The 24,581-nt window shown below is 37.0% G+C and overlaps 1 protein-coding gene across 9 annotated transcripts in view; it reads left to right on the forward strand.

Annotated features, from left to right (window-relative positions):
• Positions 1–24,581, forward strand: part of piezo2 (piezo-type mechanosensitive ion channel component 2) — a 223,941-nt gene that overhangs the window by 120,790 nt on the left and 78,570 nt on the right. For all 9 annotated transcript variants that reach the window (XM_012965359.3, XM_012965362.3, XM_012965361.3 and 6 more), the window contains exons 5-9: positions 11,387–11,549; positions 20,078–20,288; positions 20,431–20,644; positions 23,163–23,325; positions 24,331–24,435. In XM_012965359.3, the coding sequence (XP_012820813.2) occupies positions 11,387–11,549; positions 20,078–20,288; positions 20,431–20,644; positions 23,163–23,325; positions 24,331–24,435 (856 nt within the window). The remainder of the gene's footprint in view (positions 1–11,386; positions 11,550–20,077; positions 20,289–20,430; positions 20,645–23,162; positions 23,326–24,330; positions 24,436–24,581) is intronic.

Raw genomic sequence — 24,581 nt, forward strand, 5'->3', positions numbered from 1 at the left:
TAAAGCTTTCTGCAGAATAAATATAGCATTCTAGGTGGCACTAATGTGGCAAATCTATTGGCAGTAAAATGCCAAAATGACTTTCCTTCTCATTGAAGTGCCTATATGAGTTTTGAGATGTGAAAATTCTGATTTAGAGAAATCTGCCTTGCCAACACAGCTTTCTGTGTCAATGTCCATTTCTCCAATCATTGTTATTTGAGTAAAACAATGTATGCATTTAAAATATAAAACTGTTTTACATTGTACCTGAAGTTACACTGGAATTCTAGGGAAAAATTTTCATTATGGGTTAAAACATGGTGTTCCAAGTTTAGTACAAGTAAAGGACCCATAATACAGAATTCTTGGGGCTTGGGGGTTTCCAGAGAAGGGATCTTTTTAAGTCTACTAAAAAATAGGTAGGCAAAATAGGCAGTGAGGGGGCGCTAGGCAGGTACTTCTGTGCCAACCCCTAGTCCGGGATCGCTTGCTCGGCTCAGCGACTGCGCGCCTTGCGCGCCGCGCCTCCCCCTCTACGAGCGTCCCCACGTGAGCTTACGTGCGATTGTGCATGCGCAGAGGGGGGGGTTGGGGAGGGGAAGCTGTGAGGGTGAGGTGGCCAGTCGAATCGCCTAGGGCGCCTATCCGACTTGGCCCGCCTCAAATGTGCATAGTTCACCCCATGTAGATACAGCGGATGTGAAAAACTGTAGAAATTGGATTGTTTCATACTAAGCTGCTGGGGAATGCATGCTTAAATATTTTCAATATACCCTTTTTCTGGGGAACAGCCATTTTAAGCATTTCCTTGTCATCCAGAAGCATAAATTAATAATCAGTATATTTACTTTAACTAAAAGCAGCTGATATATTGCTTCTGCTGTAGTCTGTCTTCACCTTCTTTTGCATTTGCATACACCAACCAAGTTTTAAGAATGAAAATATCATCAATATATCTGACAATGTTTGTACTTAATAAGTTGAATCTTAGGCATAACATTAGTATTGAAAAAAAGCCCACATGATAATTTTGCAGGCAAATTTCTGCATACTGTTAATATGTTAGTCTCGCTTTGGCATATTTATTCTAATTTGACGTTTTATTGATTTTCAATACTATATAAAAGCTGCTTGGCTCCACAACAACAAAAAAAGAATTCAGCAATAACAAATAACAAATGAAAAAGGGCATGTGCAGCTCTATTCTACTGAAACCTTAGCTAATTGACATTCATATGTCATCCTTAAGATGGTTGGTTGGAAATAACCCAGCAATTTTTGTAAAATGAAACTGGTGAGGATATAGTAAAAGCAGCAAGTTTTTTGTATTGGTAATGAAGCTTTATCCCCTGCAAAATGTGTGGAATTGAAGAAATCTTGAATGATTTCCAATGTCTTGCAATTTATGTTTGAATTAGATCTATAAAGTCGCGGAGAACCATATAGATTGCAGAACCTATACGGGGACACTGGGGCCTAAAATGATAAGTTCCAGTGTAAACTGAATTTAAATATCCCGTTTGTTTTTAAGGCAGTTCTCCAATTCCGTCCATAAAGGGGTAAGAACTGGACAGGCCCACCAGACATGCAATGCATCCACTTTGTTATGACAGTCTCTCCAACAAGTATTAGGTATATTTTTATACATATGGTGAAGCTTTCACTTTGGCATGTATATTTCACTTTGGCATGTCTAAAAAGCCTTCCATAAGTACACATCTGTACCAATATGGCATCAACTTCACATTCTGTCAGGCCTTTTTAAACTGATTCAGTTCTACTCTTTCTACACACAGCATTTAAATCCTTTGAAGCAAGTCGAATAGAATGACAACAAGTATAGTAAAATATGTGATCAAAGGACCATGTGACCATTCCCATAGGAGCTCAATTATCATTGCTTAATTGGATTCCTACGTGATGCTATGAATACAATATAGAATTTATATATATATACTGATGACATTCATGATGATGGATTACATTAATGAAGAAGATCTAGTCTTACATATAAATGCTGGCCTTTCTTAAATGACGTACAGAGATTAATGGTAACACACCAAAGTCTGGGCTTTATCATTTGAAGAATTATTTATAAAATGTGTTCCAGTGAAAATATTTTTGCCATTAACAGTTCAAATGAACTCAGCACAGAACTTGCCAAAGGAAACACAGCTAGCAGACCAAAAAAAAGTCTCTTAGTAAGGTATAATCCATGTAGCCCTGCTTTCGGTGGCTTGTAGGAAACTCTTTGTCAGAAGTGTGTTATCTTAGACAACAAATTCACTCTGGTTATATGGCTTTGACGTGTAACAACAAATATAATCTTTATTTAAAATGTACATATATAGGTTTTACATGAATTCATTTTCCTGTCTTTATAAATGTAATACTGTCCTCTTAATGTTGTTCTAAATAAAAATATCTTTGGAGTATAAATAACATTATGTTAACATTCAGTTAAAGGATCTTTTCTGGGGTCAGAAATAATGTTTAAGGCATTATTATTTTTTGAGACATTTCCTCTACCAGTTTCTGTTCATTTTTATGGCATCTCATCCATCCCCCCTGTTCTAGTGTTTTCCAAACTTTCTGACATAATCCATCATTTCTCTTTTTGCTGTTGTCTCTCTTGTGCTAATCTGCTCTATTCCCTCATTGCAGTCATAGGTAAGGCGTGATAGCAGCATTTTTGCATTTAAATGGATTATGTCATGATTTTTATGGTGTATTTTTTATTTCTAAATTACATTATTTATATAGCAAATAAACCATAATACATTTTATTGTTGAACCTGATTCTGAGCTCTCAGAAGGAGCTAGCGCTACACATTATATGTAATTGTGTGTCTTAAGCTCAATTGCTATATTAGGGTTGAATAATAAGGTTAGGGTAAAATTCAGTTTGGGTGGCCACGTAATTTGTGCATAGATTAAGTTTATAGCAGAATTTCAGATCAGTGCACAGTTATTAGACATGGAGCTTGGAGCTTGTGATGTTACTGTGTGTGTATGCATTTTACACCATAATGTTAACTAGGGGTAACAGTGTTAAAAATAGACTGTATGAAGGATGTTTGACTTCCCCGGTAAAATATACTGTACTAACAACATTTTGTAATTTTAGAAATCACATAAGTTTCACATTATAAACTATCAATGTGCAATAAAAATGTATTTGCACAGAAACCATACAGCAGCTCTAAGCAACCAGGGGAAATATGTTTCAGTCTTTATTTCCCCTGTAAAGAAATAATTTAGCCTTGTTTTAAGCAGACATTTTTCCTCTATTTGTACTAAAACAAACAATAATTTGAACAAAAGACAGAAGAAGTGGGTACCGCCCTACGCCTCCTACATGTGCCTGCACCTGAATGAATGGAATACGCTCTGGTGCAGGCACATGTAGCGGAAATATGCATAAAAACGCAAGATTCGTATTTCCGCTACATGTGCCTGCACCCGAGCGTATCTCATTCATTCGGGTGCAGGCGCATATAGGAGGTGTAGGGCGGAATTTTCGCCAAGCGTTTTTCCGCTTGCTGAAAATATCGCCCTAAGCCTCGTCTGACATCAGCCTTAGATGTTAACCTGGCAGTTGAAAAAAAATCATACTTAGTAATAAAAAGAGGGTTCCAGCAGTCTCGGAAATGCTTTATTTTAGCATTATACCATTCAGAAGATTTTTTATGTAAATCAGAAATCACATACAGTGGCTTGCAAAAGTATTCGGCCCCCTTGAACTTTTCCACATTTTGTCACATTACAAACTGCAAAGTGGGGTGTGCGTAATTATTCAGCCCCCTGAGTCAATACTTTGTAGAACCACCTTTTGCTGCAATTACAGCTGCCAGGCTTTTAGGGTATGTCTCTACCAGCTTTGCACATCTAAAGACTGAAATCCTTGCCCATTCTTTGCAAAACAGCTCCAGCTCAGTCAGATTAGATGGACAGCGTTTGTGAACAGCAGTTTTCAGATCTTGCCACAGATTCTCGATTGGATTTAGATCTGGACTTTGACTGGGCCATTCTAACACATGGATATGTTTTGTTTTAAACCATTCCATTGTTGCCCTGGCTTTATGTTTAGGGTCGTTGTCCTGCTGGAAGGTGAACCTCCGCCCCAGTCTCAAGTCTTTTGCAGACTCCAAGAGGTTTTCTTCCAAGATTGCCCTGTATTTGGCTCTATCCATCTTCCCATCAACTCTGACCAGTTTCCCTGTCCCTGCTGAAGAGAAGCACCCCCAGAGCATGATGCTGCCACCACCATATTTGACAGTGGGGATGGTGTGTTCAGAGTGATGTGCAGTGTTAGTTTTCCGCCACACATAGCGTTTTGCATTTTGGCCAAAACGTTCCATTTTGGTCTCATCTGACCAGAGTACCTTCTTCCACATGTTTGCTGTGTCCCCCACATGGCTTGTGGCAAACTGCAAACAGGACTTCTTATGGTTTTCTGTTAACAATGGCTTTCTTCTTGCCACTCTTCCATAAAGGCCAACTTTGTGCAGTGCACAGATTCCCCCACCTGAGCTTTAGATCTCTGCAGCTCCCCCAGAGTCACCATGGGCCTCTTGGCTGCATTTCTGATCAGCGCTCTCCTTGTTCGGCCTGTGAGTTTAGGAGGATGGCCTTGTCTTGGTAGGTTTACAGTTGTGCCATACTCCTTCCATTTCTGAATGATCGCTTGAACAGTGCTCCGTGGGATGTTCAAGGCTTTGGAAATCTTTTTGTAGCCTAAGCCTGCTTTAAATTTCTCAATAACTGTATCCCTGACCTGTCTGGTGTGTTCTTTGGACTTCATGGTTTTGTTGCTCCCAATATTCTCTTAGACAACCTCTGAGGCCGTCACAGAGCAGCTGTATTTGTACTGACATTAGATTACACACAGGTGCACTCTATTTAGTCATTAGCACTCATCAGGCAATGTCTATGGGCAACTGACTGCACTCATACCAAAGGGGGCTGAATAATTACGCACACCCCACTTTGCAGTTATTTATTTGTAAAAAATGTTTGGAATCATGTATGATTTTCTTTCCACTTCTCACGTGTACACCACTTTGTATTGGTCTTTCACGTGGAATTCCAATAAAATTGATTCATGTTTGTGGCTGTAATGTGACAAAATGTGGAAAAGTTCAAGGGGGCCGAATTCTTTTGCAAGCCACTGTATGATAGAGTTTTCTAGCAAAACATTTAGGGATGGATTTATCAAAACGTGAGATTAGAGTTTATCACAATAAACTCACCCACTTTATATTTATTTCTCTGGGATTTTTAGAAGTGTATTTATCAAACAGTGAACTCTGACATTCAACCAGTAATAAATGTTGTTTTGCGCATAGGTCTCAAGCTTATCTGTCACTCTAAAGTGTGTTGGGCTCATTTACCATTGCCACATTTTGCACCTTTATCCCAGATACAGAGGAAGTGCAGAGATGATTGCAATTTTGTGCTTATGCAGAGTGTGGCACTTTCAAGTGCAAGGGACAACTGTATATAATGACTGCCACAAGGCCAGTCTGTTTATTCTGGCAAATGCCAGAGGGGCTGCTGTAAGATGGCATAGACAGTCACTATTTATTGGGCTGGTGGGGGACAGTTTTTGGCCTCTGTGTGCTTGAAATGCCAGGGCTTATTTTGAATCCCAGTCCAGACTTGCCTGCCATATGCATGGCTCCTCAGCACCTTGCATCCTTTAGTGAACCTTGCCTTGTATGTATGAAAGATGCACAAACTAGGGGATGTTCCTGGGAATGCCCTCATGCTGTCCACTAACTGTTCTGTATGGGCCATGGAACCCATAGCATGCTGCATGTAGAGTGAGGCATAACAGTTCTTTTTATAAATGCTTTTGGCGGAAAGCATGAAACAGGGCACTTTGACACTTACAACAGCATTAAAAAATGAGGCCCTTTGTATGGGATAAGGATGTCCTAATAGGACTGATTGGGAGTGTGGAACATCATATAAGAAAAAGCCTGACATTTAAGGCATAGCCATGACTGAAGGGATAGCTAATGGAAGATTGAAGACATAGAAAATATAGACTCTTGCACAGAACCAGAACTAGAGTTATAACTCTAATAATATTCCTTCAGGCACAGGTAGAGTGTGAGACATTGAGGTACAATCCTTAAATATATATGAAACACCACAATCTCCTTTCTATAATCAAGCACTCTAAAACTATAAAAAGAACATCCCTTACATATTTTATGATTAAAAGCATTCTTGTCAGTTGATTAGAGTGATACTTATACTTGACCCTAACCTCTTCTTTCCTGCACCTACCCTAACGTGCTAAGCCTCTTAATTTATAGACTGCACTTGCCTCTCCCCTCTTTTATGTCACAAAAGGGGTGGGGCATGCAAGCACAAATCTATAATTACCAATGTCTGAAGGCAGAAGCTCTGCATTATGTAAGATAAGATAAGATTGCTGGCAGGATGGGCATGGTCTGCAAAAGTTGTGTGGATACTGGCTTAAACCCACTTGACCTGTAGGTAAACCCACTCTTGTGGGTTTTGGGCTGGCCCATACATCACTACTTCAGGCCCTAATGAGCATGCTCCCTCGGGTCTACTTAAGTTGTAACCCTAACTTTGACAATGAATGAACTAGTAGTTGGCATATATCTATATACATAAGAAATGTATTAATTAATGTATCAGAGCTTATAAGAAAGGGAGGAACTAAAACAAATTCAAATGTTTTAATTTTATAAAAACAGTAAAACATAGAAAATTGAAAAATACTATTTCCATAAGTTTTTTGAAGTAAACAGCCCCTTGAAAAGGTTTGCTAAAAATATCTGAATAGTAAAGTCTGACAAAAAAAAGTTGATAGACAAATAGCAATTTGTGAGAGTAACAACATGCATTCATGTTTAGTCTGGGAAGTACGCAAAGTTCTTCTCGGCTAACCAGGCTAAAATAAAGCTTCTGTGTCTGGAAACAGAACACAAAGAAAGTACTGATGGGAGCTACGGTTACATTACTTAGACGTTCTGTCCAGCCAGTATCCAGTATGGAATCCTACATCTCCATGCCTTATAGTGAAATCTGAAAGGTTTATTGACTTAACTTAGTTACTTTCAAAGATATTGCTTTATTATATATAGCAGAAAGGTACATAAGATATAGCTGTACAAACATTACTTCTAAAATGAAGTTTAGTTTAGATATACATTACATAGAACCTGACAGTACCAGATATAAAATGATACAGCTTTAACTGGCCCATGCTGATTTTTGTAAAGTTACCATAATAGAGACGATCGTCAGAGCAATTATGGCATCCCCTCTAATTCAGGTGAGAGAAGTGGTGAATATTCTGTATATTTGCTGTCCCATGGATCTAAATCAGACTGGAACAGCTGCAATTTTATTGTCATTGCTACTTTTCATTACTTATCTTTCTTGGCAGCCCTTGTCCTATTTACAAACCACTGCCTGGTTGTTAAGTTATATTGGACACTAGCAACCAGATAACCATTAAAAATGCCAAACTGGAGAGCTGCCGAACAAACAGCCAAATAATTAAAAAACACAAAAAATAAAAAGTGAAGACAAAACACAAATTGTCTCAAAATAGCACTATCTATATCAGGGGTCCCCATCATTCTTTACCAGTGAGTCACATTCAAATATAAAAACAATTCACGGGCAAAACAAACATGAAAAATGTTCCTGAGAGGCCAATTAAGGGCTATGATTCACTTTTTGGTTGCTCCTATGTGGGCTTGAAGCCTACAGGAGTCTGTGGCAGTGGACCTTTTTTGTAATGCAACCATAACTTGACTCCTAACCAGAAATTAAAAAAGAAGCGTCTGCTTTGAGCCCTCTGAGAGCAACATCTAAGAGATTGGTGAGTAACATGTTGCTCATGAGCCACTAAAAGTTTATTTAAAGGTGAACTACCCCTAGTTGCATACTGAGCTGAACTGAACTCTTAACACTCTAACACAGAAAAATTCTGCTGTATTGAGACATTTTGAGAAGTGTTTTTTATCATCTTTACTGTTGGTGATGACCATTTGTTAACTGTCTAGAATATACAACCTATTTCTGACTTTTATGAGTTTTCCCCTCTTCAAATTAAACTTATACTGTAGAAAACATGTAAGGTTTCTTCCTTTGTGAAATCTGTAATGTAATACTGTACATTGTACTATTTCACCGTATTTAAGTAAGTTATATAGTTAGGGCCAACTCTGCTCCTGATGTCACCTGCTAGAATAGATCATGGGTCCCCAATCTTTCTTACTTGTGAGCCACAGTCAAATATAAAAAGACTTGGAGGGCAACAAACGCATCATAAAAGTTCATGGAGGTGCCAAATAAGGGCTACGATTGGCTATTAGGTCGCCCACTATCTGCTTACAGGAGGCTTTATTTGGTAGTAAATCTTGTTTTTATTGAACTAAACCTTGTCACCAAGTCAGGAATTCAAAAATAACCACCTGGTTTGGAGACACTGAGAGCAAAACATGTTGCTCACAAGCCACTGGTTGGGGATCACTGTGCTAGATTATATATTTGACAAGAGTTAACCATTAATTAATTTTAATTAACTATAACACAGCTATAATACACATATACATTATAGTATTGCTATCTAAAATAGGGTTTAATGCTTGCCTGTTTGTAGCCATTTATAGGAAGCTACAAAACAGTCTCTGTGTGTGGCAAATATTGTATAGAGCTGTCTGTCACTGTACTTCTTTATCACAAGCTCATGTCCTGTGATAACTTGTCTTAACAATTATTGATCTTTCTTTTGTGATGCTTCTTTCCTATAATCATAAGAAAAGTATTTATTTTACAAATAGCCATTATTTCTCCAGAATCATTGCACTTCTCAAGCAAGCACATTGAGCCAAAACTCTTTATCAGACCTTGTAGAAGGTCAGATAAAAGATTATAAGATTATTACAAAAGTGTGTAAGAACCTAACAGCCTGCATTTATGTATTCATTTTTGTTGAGCTTTAGTTCTTTACATAGAGAGACAGTTCAACAATAGAGAAACAATGCTAGCCACTCTGCATTGAAGTGCTTGGTGGAACCTAATCTCCCCCTTTGTTGTGGCCTTTATCCCACTTTTCCTATTGAGTACTTGGAAAAATATTTTCTTTGGGGTTGAAGTGTTCAGCTTGCTCTTTTATTGCAGAAAACGTTTATCTTTGCTCTAGGTTGTGCTTTGCTGTAAATCTGTGGGGATTTCTTGCACCACTTGCAAGTGTTGGATAGAGACGGGGAATGTATAGCGCAGCCACACAGACTTTATAACTTAACTTTTACTTTCCACTCTATCTCTCTCTCTATATGTGACCATTTACTTTTCTATTAGTTACAACCTAGACATTTATATTTTAGAAAACACAGCTTTTACTTTTTAAGCGCCTGATAAAATAAAAGAAACTTACATTTAAAACTCCTCATCATACATTGAAAGAGTCCATGACTTTTTAAAACTGATATGATAAATCATCCCAAACAATGATGCTAGTCGAAGTCTATTGTAATGGTGCCTAAAACAGCATTTGGTCAGTGTTTTGACAGGAAAAATATGTAATTTCCTTATTCTCTTTCCCATCACAGAGTGAGGATGTGCAGTATCACTCAAGCACCTACTCATATCCTGGTCTGCATTCCCATGGGAAGTGCCAAAACTAGAGCCTCATGATGATTATTTCATTAACTCAAATAACTTTTTATGATAAAAGATTTAAAAACTGCTATCTTTATTATATCCCAAGTGCTCCTGTTATTTTGGGTGTTATTTCAATGGAGTGGGTTTGTAACAACAAGCTTATAAAGAAAAATCGCATAATTTGTGTTTTTAATGAAGCACTAATCAGTTTTTCACAACTGTAGTATATATTGTAGATTATAGCAGACTGACACTGATCTTATAGTTCCAGCATTGTTTGGCTTTTACAGTTTTTCATAGAACAGTGCTATTAAGGGGCACATTCATGAAAACACGATTGGATACGATAATTTCTTAAGATCGCAAATATCACGAATATGCTTACGAAAAAATCGTATTAGTCACGATAATATTGTATTGGCTACCCGAAAGTCACAAAATTTTCGTACCGAACGATCGTAAACAGCTGGAAAATTTTTCCAACTTTGATCCTTCTGTGCATGATTTTGGAAGCCTCCCATAGGAATCAATGGCACTGTGCAGCTCCAACCTGGCCCAAGGAAAGTCACGATAGCGAAGCACAAAAGTCTCATAAAATATGCCTGGAGCATTAGAACAAAGTTCGGAGCGTTTGTGGATTAGTAAATCTCCCCCTTAGTGTCTGCAAATATATGGGCCTGGATAATAATAAGAAGCCATAGAACAAAAAAGGAAGGAGTACTGCCTGTATCTACCTATGTTAATATAAGTGTACCAAGGTGGCAAGCAATTTTAATGGCAGTTGGAAATGGGAGAAAGTGTCATTTTTATTTGCGGTGCCTACCAAAAGGCTATGACCTGTATGAGGTGTTTTATTCATATATAAATATATGACAGCTGTCTTATTTTGCTTATTTTGTTAAGCATCCATGGGCCTTTATAATTTTTAACCTATGCAGGGGAGCAAAGTTATTTGGTTTTAGGGTTGCCACTTGTCTGGTTTTCATCCATAGTATAGCCCTATCCACAACGCCTACCCCTGAATGTCTCCGGTCCACCTCCTGATGTCACAGCTATGCTCCCAATGTCAATAACATGACAAGGTAAACTACAAAAGGAGCAATGAACCTCAAAGAAGAGCGCAAGTTAAAGACCCAGTGACAAAAAATCAAAAATTATTAATTGAAAAATAATGTTCTATATTAATTGAATAATAATCCTGTTTGAAAATGCTGAAAAAATCCTGTTAATTTTTATAATCCATACTCATTAATTGCACTCAAAAAATCCTAAAAACAAATCCCAAAAAATTCATGTATTTACATAAAAATATAATGCTCTCTAGAAATGGTTGCCTAGAGAAAATGTATTACTATAGATGTTTAGGATTTGTAAGAATTCTATCAAGACATAGCCAGGATATATGCAAGCATACTGGAGCAGCATTATGTATCTGAAATAATTATTAGTTCACCTTTAAATTAACTTTTTGTATGATGCAAACTAGGTCTGGACTAGGATTCAAAATAGGTCCCGCCATTACAAATACAAAGAGGCCCAAACAGCCCCCACCAGCCCAATAAATAGTGACTGCCTGTGGCATCTTATAGCAGCAGCATTTGCTAGAATCCACAGATTGCCAGTCCAGGCCTGATACAGACAGTGATCCCAGACCAAAAGGTAAATTAATGGTGAACTACCCCTTTAAAATAGTTTCATGTGATTCCTAATTATCATACAATAATAATCTTCTCTCTATTTACAGTGTAAAAGGAGCAGATGCTGGTAATGGAATCCGCGTGTTTGCACCAGATATCGGAATGTTTATTGCAAGCTTGGCTACCCTGTTGGTTTGTAGAAAACTAGTTCAGAAAACAGTTACTGAAGAGGACGCACAATACAACCCCCAGTTTGTAAATGAAGAAATGGTATGTATATGTTCTTTAACTGTAGCAATGTTTATAAATGTCCTGAAAACTGTGATTGTGGCCATGGATACAGGTGGCAGTGCAGCATTTGCAATGAAAACCATTGTCGTGGCATTCATTACCCCTTAGAATGAATTGTTGTCTAATTTCTCATCTGTAACAAGATATAGGACTCTCAAAGAAAATGTAATAAAAGGTGTATCTTTTGCTACTGGTCTAATCATCAATAGCATCAAATCAATACCTGATATTTTTAAAAAGTACTAATTCTGATTAATTAAAAATAGCTTAATGTGCCTTTCTATGCATTGATTTGCAAGAGGTTTTTTTTTTAAATTACCTTAAATCTTCCAGTTTTCATCATCTCCCTAATATTCTTTAATATAGAGATAAATATCCTAAATATCAATACCACGGTTTGTATAAACAGTTTGATGCCCCGTGTGCACAGGATTACTAAGTATGTGGCATGCAGAGACCCCAAAATACTAACACTGCATACAAACTGTTATGGCTGCCAGTTCTGGTACAGCAAAATCCACACATTGCCTGCAAGAAGTAGGTTGACATGTAAGTAGTTACAGAGATAAAACATCCTAAATATAATTGCTGAGGGTATTTGTATGCATTGGATTGTTAAAATATGAGGCATGTAAAGATCTCAGAATAAATAGTGCATACAAAATAAATTGGCATGGTTGTCACTTAAACTACTGCAAATACTACAGCATACTGCATGGATTGTATGTGTCAAGAAGAAGCTAACCCCCTAAAAATGATATATTTATAGAAAGAATCAGTAAGTATGTCTTTCTACTCCAAACTAATAAAATCACTTCTAAAATTTGTGTTTTTTTGTGAAATTTTACAAATCAACTCAAAGCCTCCATTTTACAGCATCTTATCTCCCACATATCATTATGTATAAAGATAAAACCTTTTAAATATGAATGTCAGGGGTCTTCTGAAAAGTTTGATGTATAGGATTACCCAAGTATGTGGCAAGTAGAGACCCCAAAATAAAAACAGTGAACCCAAAATTTTTACAGACAAATGCAACTGTTCAAGAACAATGCAGAATGCAACACCCAGTGACAGCAGTCAAAGCAATAAAAAAAGAGGGAGGTGGGTGGATCAGAATGCCAGTTCTACTAATCTCATTGTGCAATGAATGTGTAAGCACTAGTCTCACTAAGCAATAAAACACTTTTTAGGAAAAAATACACTTAATACTGTAAAAAAAGTATAAAATTTGTATTATGTTTGCATATATATATGTTGAATCTATAATATATGTTTTGTTTGTACATATGTGTGTGCCACCCACTGCAGGGACTCCCATAATGTTCATTTTCTTCCTTCTTAGTTAGAGGGCAGTGTTGGGCTCGGCACCTTGCTCTAGGTTAAAAACCCATTGCACGGTACAGAGGATAGAGTTGGCTTTCCTAACTTGCATGTATAAGCAATGCACAATTTAGGTGGCAGTTAGACGACTGGGTGGCACATGTTTTCCCATCATAATTACAGACCAAACTAAGGCAACACTGTATTTATCAGGAAAGCTTCTGTGGACATTCACAGAGGGACAGGTACATTTGCACCTTGCCCAGCCATTCCTAAAATTCCCCCTAGTGTTTGTGTGTAACACTTCCTTCAGGGCTGACAAGAAATGCTGGAAAGTGACAGGATCTTGAGGATTACTGTATTTCTGAGTATGTTAGATGATCAGTTTCTGGACAACAGTTGCCATATCTGACTATAAATTAAATTATTTCAGGCACAGTGTCTGGGAAAAAAGGAAGGTACATATCTGCCAGAATGCTCTGTGAGACCCAGCATAAGAGATTAATCACAGAGGCTGTTTGTACAGGTACTGTAAGTGATGGCTCACATGAGCTCTCTGCCAGGGGAAGCAGGAAATAGAAAGTCTGTGAGGTATTGGCTGAGGGAGTTTTGGTGTGGGGAAAAAACCCCTGAGAGAACCAAGGCTGATGAACAAAATAGATATATATATCGACTATCTGCCCTATGTGAAACATTTGTCTGTAACCCAGCAGGTTAATATTGAAAAACTGTGGGTTGCTGTTACTTTTATTATACACTGTTACCATTTACTTATCTCTTGAAAACCTGTGTTGTGTATAAAACAGATGGATTTGTAGTTAAAATTACCCTGGATGCTGTTGTCTTTTTTACTTTGAGAAGTTATTGCCAAGGCTAGTGTTTGAGTGAATTCACACATATTGTATAAGCTAATAACTCATGTTGCCTCTTTTTGCTGGTACATTTTGGCAGTTTTGTTTTCTTGTACAGATGTTTAACGTGTATGTTTATCCTTTGGTCATAGCTAAGCATTGCTTAGTTACAACCAGGAAGAAAGGTTTGCTAGTAAGGGCAAAAAAGAAACACTTGTTAACTCAATACTTTATAATGAAAAAAACATATTTAAGAAGCCAGCAGCAGTTTGCATTCTTAGGAGCAGCTCTGTGCTCTGTGCTTCTAGAATGGAGCTTTTCTTTGCTCCAGATACAAAGGGGGCACGTGGCGGGTGGAACATTGGCACCATTAAGGTGTAGGGAAGCTCCACAGAAAGAATGCAGCTTAACAAATTATAATAGTCTGCACATATGTTAACATACACATAACTGTATGTTAAATTTGCACCTTATACTGTTGGTTCTGGGTTTGCCGCTTCCAAATTCAGTTAATGGATCAGTTCAGTTGATTTGTTCTCCAGTTGACTTTAGTAAATTGATGTAACCACCCCATAATAGAGACCCTCTGCCATATATATGTATATATATTTATATGCTTTCCATAGAAACTTCCCAAACAAATATTTTGCCTTCCTCCCCATGACAGGCTTTGCCTGGGATGTCCCATCAAGGGGGGAGCTTTGCAAATCAAGGTGCATTAATGGCCTGTATGTACAACATGACTATTGCTGGTGTTAAGTGCATAGTATGTTGATATGTATGTATGTATAACTTTATTTATAAAGAATTACAAGGACATGCAGCGCTGTACAAACTTACAAATATACACAATTACACACAGGGAGGACAAGTGTCATAATAAATACAATAATTATAAATACAGAGAGATTAAGTGCCATGTGGTATGAGACAGTAGAAAGGAAGTCCCTGTCCCATAGAGCTTACAATCAAAGTTGTTGGGTAACATACAGGCACAAATTGGAAGGAAAGAGTGCACCAGGCATGGGCATTTGCCCTTAAATGCAGGACTAGGCAAAATAATGTTTTAGTGCTCCAGAAGGTAACAGCTGAGTTTTATCTTAAAGAGAGTTAATGAGTGTTCCCTATGGAAGGGATTCAGGGATAGAGTTCCAGAGGTAAGGAGCAGTGAGATAGAAAGGTTCAAGATGAGAGAGAGCAATGGGTGTGGATGGTGTAAAAAGGCAGAGGCTCTGAGAGGAGCGGCAAGCTTCATTTCAAAGTTATTGTAATTACAAATTACTGAAAAGAACATTAGTTGCTTTTCACCAGATTACTCCACCAGGCCATTGTGAAAAACTCCTTTAACTAAAATCTTGTAGCATGTAAAACCTGTACATCTATTGGATCTGTTATTTTGAAACCTTTTAACCAGAAACCTTTTATTAAGAAAGCTACAAAATTATTAAACTGTACAGGTACATTGGGCTTAATAATTATCCTTATTGGTGGCAAAACAATCCTATTGGTTTTACTAAGACCCCATATCTAGAGAACCCCAGGCCTGCTAGAACAAGCATTCCCAGCTGTATGTGCATATGCACTATATAATAAATACTTTAAGAGCACATGTAGCTGCACATGATAAAAGTGTTTTGCAGACTTATAAAACATTTATTAGGTGGGCAACAGTCTCCAAAATATTATAGCTTTTCTTGAATGTATTTGTATATTTCTCAAAAGTGACATTTTTCTGTTTTAGTGTTTATATATATCTGATAAGATCACTAAAAGCTGAATGTTAATTAAATTGCCCAGTGATGACTAATAGCTTTTCTGGCCCCCGCTATCATAGCAGCAGCTGTTGGACAGACATTGCTGTGTTCCTGCCTGGGATTTATCGCAGCTCTGACATTTCCATGCTGTATCACACATACTTTTGTTATAGACTGTTTAAACCAATACTGGTCCTATAAACTGAATCTAAATGTAATTTTAATATCTTCCTGTCTAACCTCCTTATTGAAAGTTGGATGTTCCTACATGTGTGGTTGGTTTCCCTTTTGCTTTTTACTCCTAGCTTCTCCGGCTTAAAGGTGGCCATACAAGGGCAGTCCTACAGACTAATTCAGTAGCTTATCTGCCCGTGTATGGGCATCCCCGACAGGCCTACCTGACGATATCTGGCCTAAAATTGGGCAGATTTAGATTGTGCAGATTTAATTTTCCCGTCAGATTGGGGAGCGCAATCGGCTCATTGTTATCGTCCACCATAGGTGTGCATATCAGGAGAAGATCTGCTTGTTTGCCAATCTCTCCAAACTAGCAGAACTTACAGTGTATAGCCACCTTTAGGGCTCTGGCACACGGGGAGATTAGTCGCCCGCGGCAAAACTCCCTGTTCGCAGGCGACTAATCTCCCCGAGTTGCCTTCCCCTGCCATCCCACCGGCGAACATGTAAGTCGCCGGTGGGATAGCAGACGCGGCGGGGCGATATCGGGAAATCACCGAAAAAGACTTGCGAGTCTTTTTTGGCGATTTGCGCGAAATCGTGCAGGGGATTACCATAGTTTCAGGGAAACACCTCTGCATTACACAAGAAAGGGCATGTCCCCAAAACATTTCATTATGACACAGTAAACACACAGGGTTGATTTCCCCACTTACATTTGCTCTATTGTGATGGTATAACCCTGAGCAGGGTGCGCCATTGTGTTTTCAGTAGTTACTCATCTTTTTTAATGGATTGCTGCTGCCTCAATAACACCCTTCTCTGATGTGAAATTTGCAAATGGAATTGGCATCCATTAAAATATTCCAGTTGTTCAACATACTGAACAGAATTATGGCAAAATTAAAATGATGTTGAATGTCGAATCCTTCTTTTTACTGGGAAATTCCTAATTTGCAATATGTTATTTTCTAGTGTAGGTTATGGGAAAATGAAGGAATTGATGCTATGTTATACTAACTATTTTAGCATAGCTACACCCAAGTGCCATCTGACCAACCTCCCTAGTCTACCAGCCAGCTCCCCTTCATGTGATAACAAAATATGAGGTAATATAATACAAGTGATAAGAAGACAAGAATAAAACTGCAACCTGAGCCAATAACATTGTCATAGAAGCTAGGGAAAAAGGAAAAAAGAGTAACAGAATATACATTTACGTTTTAACATTTTTGTTTTTTGAAATGCAAAAGGGAACACTAAGGAACAAATTCATCATTTCATTAATTTCATAGTGTAAAATTAGAGCTTGCCACAGTAATGTTACCTCTATTCCTTCTATTTATAGGCATATTTAGCAAATGTTGAACTCTAACTTTCATTCATTAAAAAATCCTATACAACAATTAAAAAAGTGGCAGAATTTTACTGTGGTGACCTCTAATTCCACACTTTGATAAATCTGCCCCTTAATGTATAAAAATAAAATCAAACAAACAAATTTGTGCTTTGTTCAGTGTTTCACATCCTTATTAATGCTCCCTAGAGATCTATGCTCTACAGTAAAATTACTCATTCCCAGCAAATCAGTTCCACTACACAGTAACAACTCATTTCTGGTGCCTTTCGAAACAGGGGATAAAGCTTTTAAAAACTTTTTTAGAAGTGATTTATTCTCAGGATTGAGTTTTAGTTAGATGTTTGTGCACATTGCTAGTATGATGGGCAAATGACAGTAATCTAGTGTTTATATGACTGCAGATGTGATGCACATACATAAAGCACAAATGTGAGTAAACCGCTCACAAAACACTATAATAGCGCTGGTAGAATTTTTTGGACTTGTGTCATTGTCACTTTAAGCTGCGTTTATATAAAAAGATAACAAAACGGTTTATTTGGGACACCTACTTTTTCTGTACAAAATGAGCAAAGTCTAATTTGTAAGTATATCGCAACACTACGCCTGCATGAGTTCTCATGCAATTTATTTAAACCATGTGTGCCTAACAATGCGTTAGGAAATTTTCTGCTTCTCCTAAATACAGTTAATTGTGTTTCCAGCCCTGTTTTCTATGGTTATTTTTATTTTGATTGCAGTGGCCCTGGTTCTATTAATCAGTAATAACAAAATAGAACTTTTTGCTGAGAAGACTAAGGCAGCTAACATTTGCTATAGTTGCTGCTTCCATGGTGCTCAGGTAGAAAATTCCATATAAATCAAGTCGAGTCAATTCCCATGTGACTTTTTGAGTCAGACAAAACAAGGTGATAATGGCCATCTTAAAGATATTCTCTCTGGACTGACTAGTTTAACTCATAGGGCCATGACCAGTAGTTTGATGGGAGACCTGGGGTGAGAAGGCAAAATTGCATAACTCCTGAAAAAATAGGGGTGGGGGTTGACAGCTCTGAGCGCCATTAGTGACTACCTAAGTCTCTCTTCTTTGATCCTTAAATAATTATTAGGGACTGTCTTGTATCCCTTTTTTTGCTGATTGAGCTCAGACTGAAACTGTCAGTAATGTTCTAAAATGCAGGGTTCTGGTCAGTGTCCAGAATGTCTTAAAGAAGGCTTATGGGATATGGATCAGATTTCTGATGTTATATACTTATAACTTACCAGGAAAAAAGACTCGAGAATAACTTACCTAGAAAAAACACTAAATCAAAACACTAGGAATTGAAATAACATTGTGTAACACCTGTTGTTATAGCACACAGGAAAGAATTCCCTCCAAACTGTTTTAAATAAAACATTTGAATATATACAGTATAGATTAAATGAATTGCTAAGTAAAAAGTATAATTTTGTTACCAGCCATTTAAATAGAAATTATTGCTAACATTAAAATAAAACATAGACTATTCTCTCCTCAGTACTGCAACCGGTAGCATTTTCTTCCTTGGATGGGCCCCAGATAACCCACACTATTTGTCTATTGCTGTAGTCCCGACGTTACATTTTCTTAAGAGCAACGAGTAACCACCTGCCTTCACTTCGAGGATGCAATCCACACATTCCCGTAAAGGGAAATAATTATACATTAATCTATTAACATTTCAGTTAGACAAAAACCTGAAACTGTGGTCTAATCAAATATACATCTTACTAAACTCAAGTATCTTCCAGTTTCCTCTCTTTTGTTCCATTAACCTATAAAGGTTTTAAAAGTACAATTGCAAGAAAGTATAAAGTGCCTTTAAGCCATTCCATTAAATAGTGCTAAGCATAGTTCAGCAGTATAACTTATATGGTGGATTTCCCAAAACAGGTGTTAAAACAAATTGACGTTTAAGGATAAGGGAAGGCATATTGACTAGAACCCTCCAAAAGTTTTTTTTGCTTGTACAGTGCCCTTTTTATGCAAGATATAAACATTCCTTAAAAACAAACTAACAGAGCACCACCATTATACTTACCTTCCCCTCCTAGAATGCCTGAGAATTCAGTAAGGTGTGGTGCTCTGATTTCATTTAAAAAAAAAAAAAATACATTTACGGGGGGTTGTCTGCCCCCGAATAGTCATCAAACTGCACAATTTTCTGAAAGCCAATTTTTGTTGATGTATTGCTGCCACCCTAAGACAACCTGTTCTTTTCTTTTCTTTTAAATAGTCAGAGTAACAAAATTTCAGCAGTTTTATTTTATCTTTCTCAATCTGACGTTATTAACCCCCACAAAATGTAATAATGCCAAAAACTTGCACCAGTTTCTAAGTGTCATAGGTTGTATTCAAGATTAGCCTCTTTATGATCATTTTACGGCAAAGTCTATATATCTGTTTATTTTACGGCAAAGTCTATAAAATCACCATATTCATGAAGTGGAATGACTTTGTGATTGTTTATTTAACTTGATATAGACAGTGATATTCTGAGAAAAATTACTATTTGTCTTCCTTTTTTTATTTTTATGTTTTTTCACTAAATGTAGCTATTTGTTAAGCAGCTTTCCAGTTTGATATATCCACAGCTATCTGGTTGTTAGGGTCTTAATTTCCCTAGCAACCAGGCAGAGGATTGACTGAGAGGCTGGAGTAAGTAATGGAGGGGCACTAAATAAGAATATAAGTAATAACAAGTAATTATAACGGTAAAATTGCAGGATCTCAGAGCAATAGTTTTTGAAAGCTAGAAGGAAGCAAATAAAAACTATAAAGTATAAATTATGAAGACTAGTTGCTAGGTATGGGACATTCTGTGTCCCATACCTAAGGAATTACCCCTTTAAGTAAGGAAAACTAGCACTGGTTTTGTGTGCATCTTAATTAAATATGATTGTTTTAAGGACAAATTTATCACTTGTTTGATGTACTGGTTATTGGGTTTTGATTCTCTTAGAACTTCTGGAACTTGTAAAGGAAAGCATTTGCCATTCATATTATATTTGTTTTTTTAGGCAGAAGAAGGAAAGGTGGACCTGGATGAAGCGTTAATGTATGAGGAAGACTTTGATGGAGAAGAGGATGAAATTGAGGCAGCTGAAGAAAGCACAAAATTAAAAATTCTTCGCAGAATTGCTTCATTTGCATCCGTACTTAAAGAGTTTATTGGCAACATTATAACCACAGCTGGGAAAGTAGTTATTACAATTTTACTTGGTTTAACAGGTTTGTACTGCATAGAACTACTTAGCCCTTTATTCTCCAAACCTTTATCATTAAAAATATTTGTAAAAGTTTGTTGAAAGGCTTAATCATTAGCTTTGCTAATGGTATTTTATTGAAATTTTCCTTTGTAATTTTTTTCCAGGCATGATGTTGCCGTCTTTGACCTCAGCTGTGTATTTCTTTGTATTTTTGGGGCTATGCACATGGTGGTCCTGTTGCCGAGTATTTGATCCGCTGATATTCAGCTGTCTATGTGTATTAATGGCTATATTTAGTGCAGGGCACTTAATTGGACTTTATCTGTACCAGTTGCAGTTTTTTCACGAGATTATTCCACCAAATGATTTCTATGCCAGGTAAGTTACTAAAATGCATTATATACTTTATATGTGTTCTTAATAGCAGATTAATAGGTTGGATAACAGAATGTCTCTTTAGACTGAAGGAGAAAGAAACTGATTTGTGGGAAGAGTTACTAGGCTCTCTGTTTGCACCTGTTACTTTTTTTTTTACTTTAGTAAAAGTGAAATCTGTAGACTTCCTCAAGGAAGGGTTTTTTTTTTAGATTTTATCTAGATGAAATACAAAGCTAAATAATTATGTGGTTATGTTGGTGCATTTTTGGGGGATGGGCTTTTCATATACAAGGTCTAATTGTTTGCTGACTCTGCTATTACAAACAACTGCAAATGGGACCAGCAAAATCTAGTTGGGGTTTCCATTATATAAATTGCCATACGCAAGGTCTAATTGTTTGCTGACTGTGCTACTACAAACAGCTGGAAAAGGGACCAGTACAATCTGGTTGGGGTTTCCATTATATCAACTGTATATGATGTGGTTCTCTCCTGACAGGTTTGCACACATCTCAAATCATTGACCACTACATGGGTGGGCAAATCAGGAATCTGCTAGTGTTGCATGTGCCCTTCAAAACTATACTAGTGTGGATAAATGTATTTAAATTAAGGTTCCAGTAAAAACACTCATTTCATACTGATTAATTATTTACTTGGATGTATGGAGCTTCAACTTTAACATTCAGTAATAATAAAAATAATGAAGAATAAAAAAAGATTCCTGCACAAATATGCAACTTATTGAGGATGAATATGAAACTTCCCACAGAGGATTTGTGGTTAAGAAAAATGAGAAAAGAGAGGATATTCACACGCACACAGTATATGACCCTACCAAAACTGTAATCTGAGTTTTAGACATACAAGTGAATCAAGTCTTAATATAATGTTTGGATAAAGTTCAAACCCATTAGTAAATACTTGCCAGAATTATTAGTCATTCTTCCAGAAGCACTGACAGTTTTACTGGGTCACCAGTATATTGTGACTCATCCTAAACAGAAGCTTCTGTGTGGAATATTGTGCTCTCCTGATTTCAGTATAACTTCTTTGCCATTAAACAAGGCTTGGGCCCTCTCTGACAAGAAGGTAGTTATTATGAAGAACATATCTTGAGGGCTGCAGGCTGGACTTCCCTGATATATATACTAAAATACTTGAGGCAGTAAGTGCCCATTTTTAAATTTTTCCTATCCAAGTACTGCCAGAGGTTCTGTAGACCACTGTATATGTTGCCTTAGGTGCCTTTTGCGGTTTAATTTAATGTAACAAAACCATACACAAGTTTTCACAGAAATAAATTCTTTTGCTACACCAAAATGGAGAGTTGATGTTCGACAATTCACTATACTGGGAAGAGATTACCATTCCAACCTTGGCTTACTGAGCACAAACCAGAGAGTAAAAGTGCTACCCTGGAAAAAATCCAAGCAAGGCAAGCCTGGACTGTAGATTCTGGTAAATGCTAGAAGGGCTGCATTATTGGGCCTGTGCGGGTCTTTGAGCCTGTATACTTCAAATGCCAATGCTTATTTTAAAACCCAGTCCAGACCTGGAGCAAGGTAGAGAGTGTAGTGCTCAGTAGTGCAAGGAAACCTGACACTTACAGAAAGTACATAAGTTTAGCACCTCAATTGTACTGTACTTTGCATTTCCTGGAATTCCTTCCTTGTGCTGGTTGAATGATCCACAAGTAAGCATCAGTCAAGAGGATATTCACATTCTTCAATCACCCTTTGAGTGCACCCTCCTTTGCTGTCAGATGCATTCTGATACATGGTACAGAGTGTTGCGTCTGATGTAAATGCCACCTAGTTGAGCCCCACAGTCAGGCACAACACTGTGTACTGTGTACTAGATGAACAGGGTTGTGCCTGACAGTACTGGTGACAAAGATGGGTGATGGGTGACAAGGTTCCAGCTATCAGCTTTGTGACCAAAGTTGTGGTTTAGCTGATTTTAATTATAATGTTCTGTTGCAGGAATACCTTACTGCAGTAAAAGGGATCCTGGTAACTTAACCCAAAGTATTAAAAGTAACTTTTGTATCCTAACCCATAGGTTAAGAATACTGTCTGTACAGTATAGTTTCATGTAGTTATTTCTGTAAACACTCCTTTTTTATATACAGATATGGGATCTGTAATTTGGAAACCAATTATCCAGAATGCTCTAAATTATGGGAAGGCAATCTCCATTTTAATCTAATAATTCAAACTGGTTTAATTGATTTCCTTTTTTCCTGTGATAATAAAACAGTACTTTGTACTTAATCCCAGGTAAAATACAGTTAATCCTTATTTGAGGTAAAACAATCATATTGGTTTATTTGTTTATTTAATGTCTAAATTAATTTTTAGTAGACTTAGAATATGGTGATCCAAGTTACGGAAAGACCCTTTATTAGGAAACCCCCTGATTCTGAGCATTCTGGAAAACAGGTCCCATACCTGAACTCGAAATATGCATTATTTCCATAAATAAGAAAGAGGGTCTAATTGTTTTTGTCCTACAGGTTGTTTGGTGTTACTTCATTAGTTCAAACCGACTGCTGTAACACTTGGAGATTTTTTGCAAACAACAGTCTACCATGGAACCAGTATACCAATCCTGTCATGCTTTTAGTACTGTATTACACGCTGGCAACTCTCATACGCCTTTGGCTACAGGAACCTATTGTAAGTGTTTAGTTTTGTTTATGATTTACTTGTATGGATTGCACTGAATCTTAAGTTGGACCGGATTCTGTTAGTGTTAGAAAAATCATGAATAAAAACTACTTAAATATTAATATATCAGGTTCTTAATGGCCCATTGGTTTAAAGAACAGTACAGTACCATAACTTAGTTAGCATTTTCTCTGATGTTTATAGATGATAGAATGGCCAGCCCTTGTTGAATCTGATTTCATATCATATGCATACTTTATGGCTTACAACTGTTATACAGGTATATAGTGTCCAGATTCTGGTTGCAAATAGGTGGTTTTACATTCCAGTAATTATAGTTCAAAACATTAGAAAAAATGAGTCCCAGATTGGTATTTTTACATGAATGTAATATAATTAGATATTCAAATGATGCATGTTTTTTAGTGCAGGCTGTGGGGTTAATGCTCTTTAACTGCCTTGTAGCTACCCTGAGCATACTGCACATATATGGTGTGATGAGCAAAACTGGCCTGTTTTGCTTCATGGAAGAATTTGTGAAATTTTTTGCTAAATCATAGAGGTTAATGGAAATGCAAAATTACATTGTTGTTTTTTAGCTTTGCAATAGTAAATACATTGCCCTACCTTGCCCTGCTATGCTATAACTATTCTTTATTTAAAAAAAGCCTCCTATGTTGCTAATTTCTTCCAAATGCAGTGCAAAGACAGCTTTTGATGTTGAAGTCAATGGGTTCAAAAACCCATGTTTCCTTTTTGGAGTTTGGAAGTGAATTTTCTTTGAAATTATCAAAGAAAATCCATGTCTTTTATTTTTGGTGCAAAAAAAATGAATCCAGCATCTCTTTTCCCCATTGCAAGATAATGTATGTCTTATCTACTTGATTAGAGTGAATCTTTGTTAAACTATTCCTTTCTGTATCTAATCCTGTTTTTTTATTTAATGCAGCTATATTTAATACTAGTAATAAATCCAGTCCATGCAAGACCTACATAATGTATATTTCTCTGTAGAATGTAGAGGAAGAGAAGGAGGAAGACTGTAGCCCAGCAGCACTTACTGCAGAAAGAAGACGTAGTTTGTGGTACTCTAGGCACTACACAACGGATGAAAGACAAGTAAGAATTTGATAGCTGGAATAAGCATACACTAAGCATTTATACATATTAATACATATTTCTATTATTTTTTTTACAACTTGAATATTGTTCTCTCTTTACCTTTCTTTCTTTAAAGATGCTCCTTGTGGGAATGTGTGTGGAGT

Source organism: Xenopus tropicalis, chromosome 6 (assembly GCF_000004195.4).
Source record: "Xenopus tropicalis strain Nigerian chromosome 6, UCB_Xtro_10.0, whole genome shotgun sequence".
NCBI lineage: Eukaryota > Metazoa > Chordata > Amphibia > Anura > Pipidae > Xenopus > Xenopus tropicalis.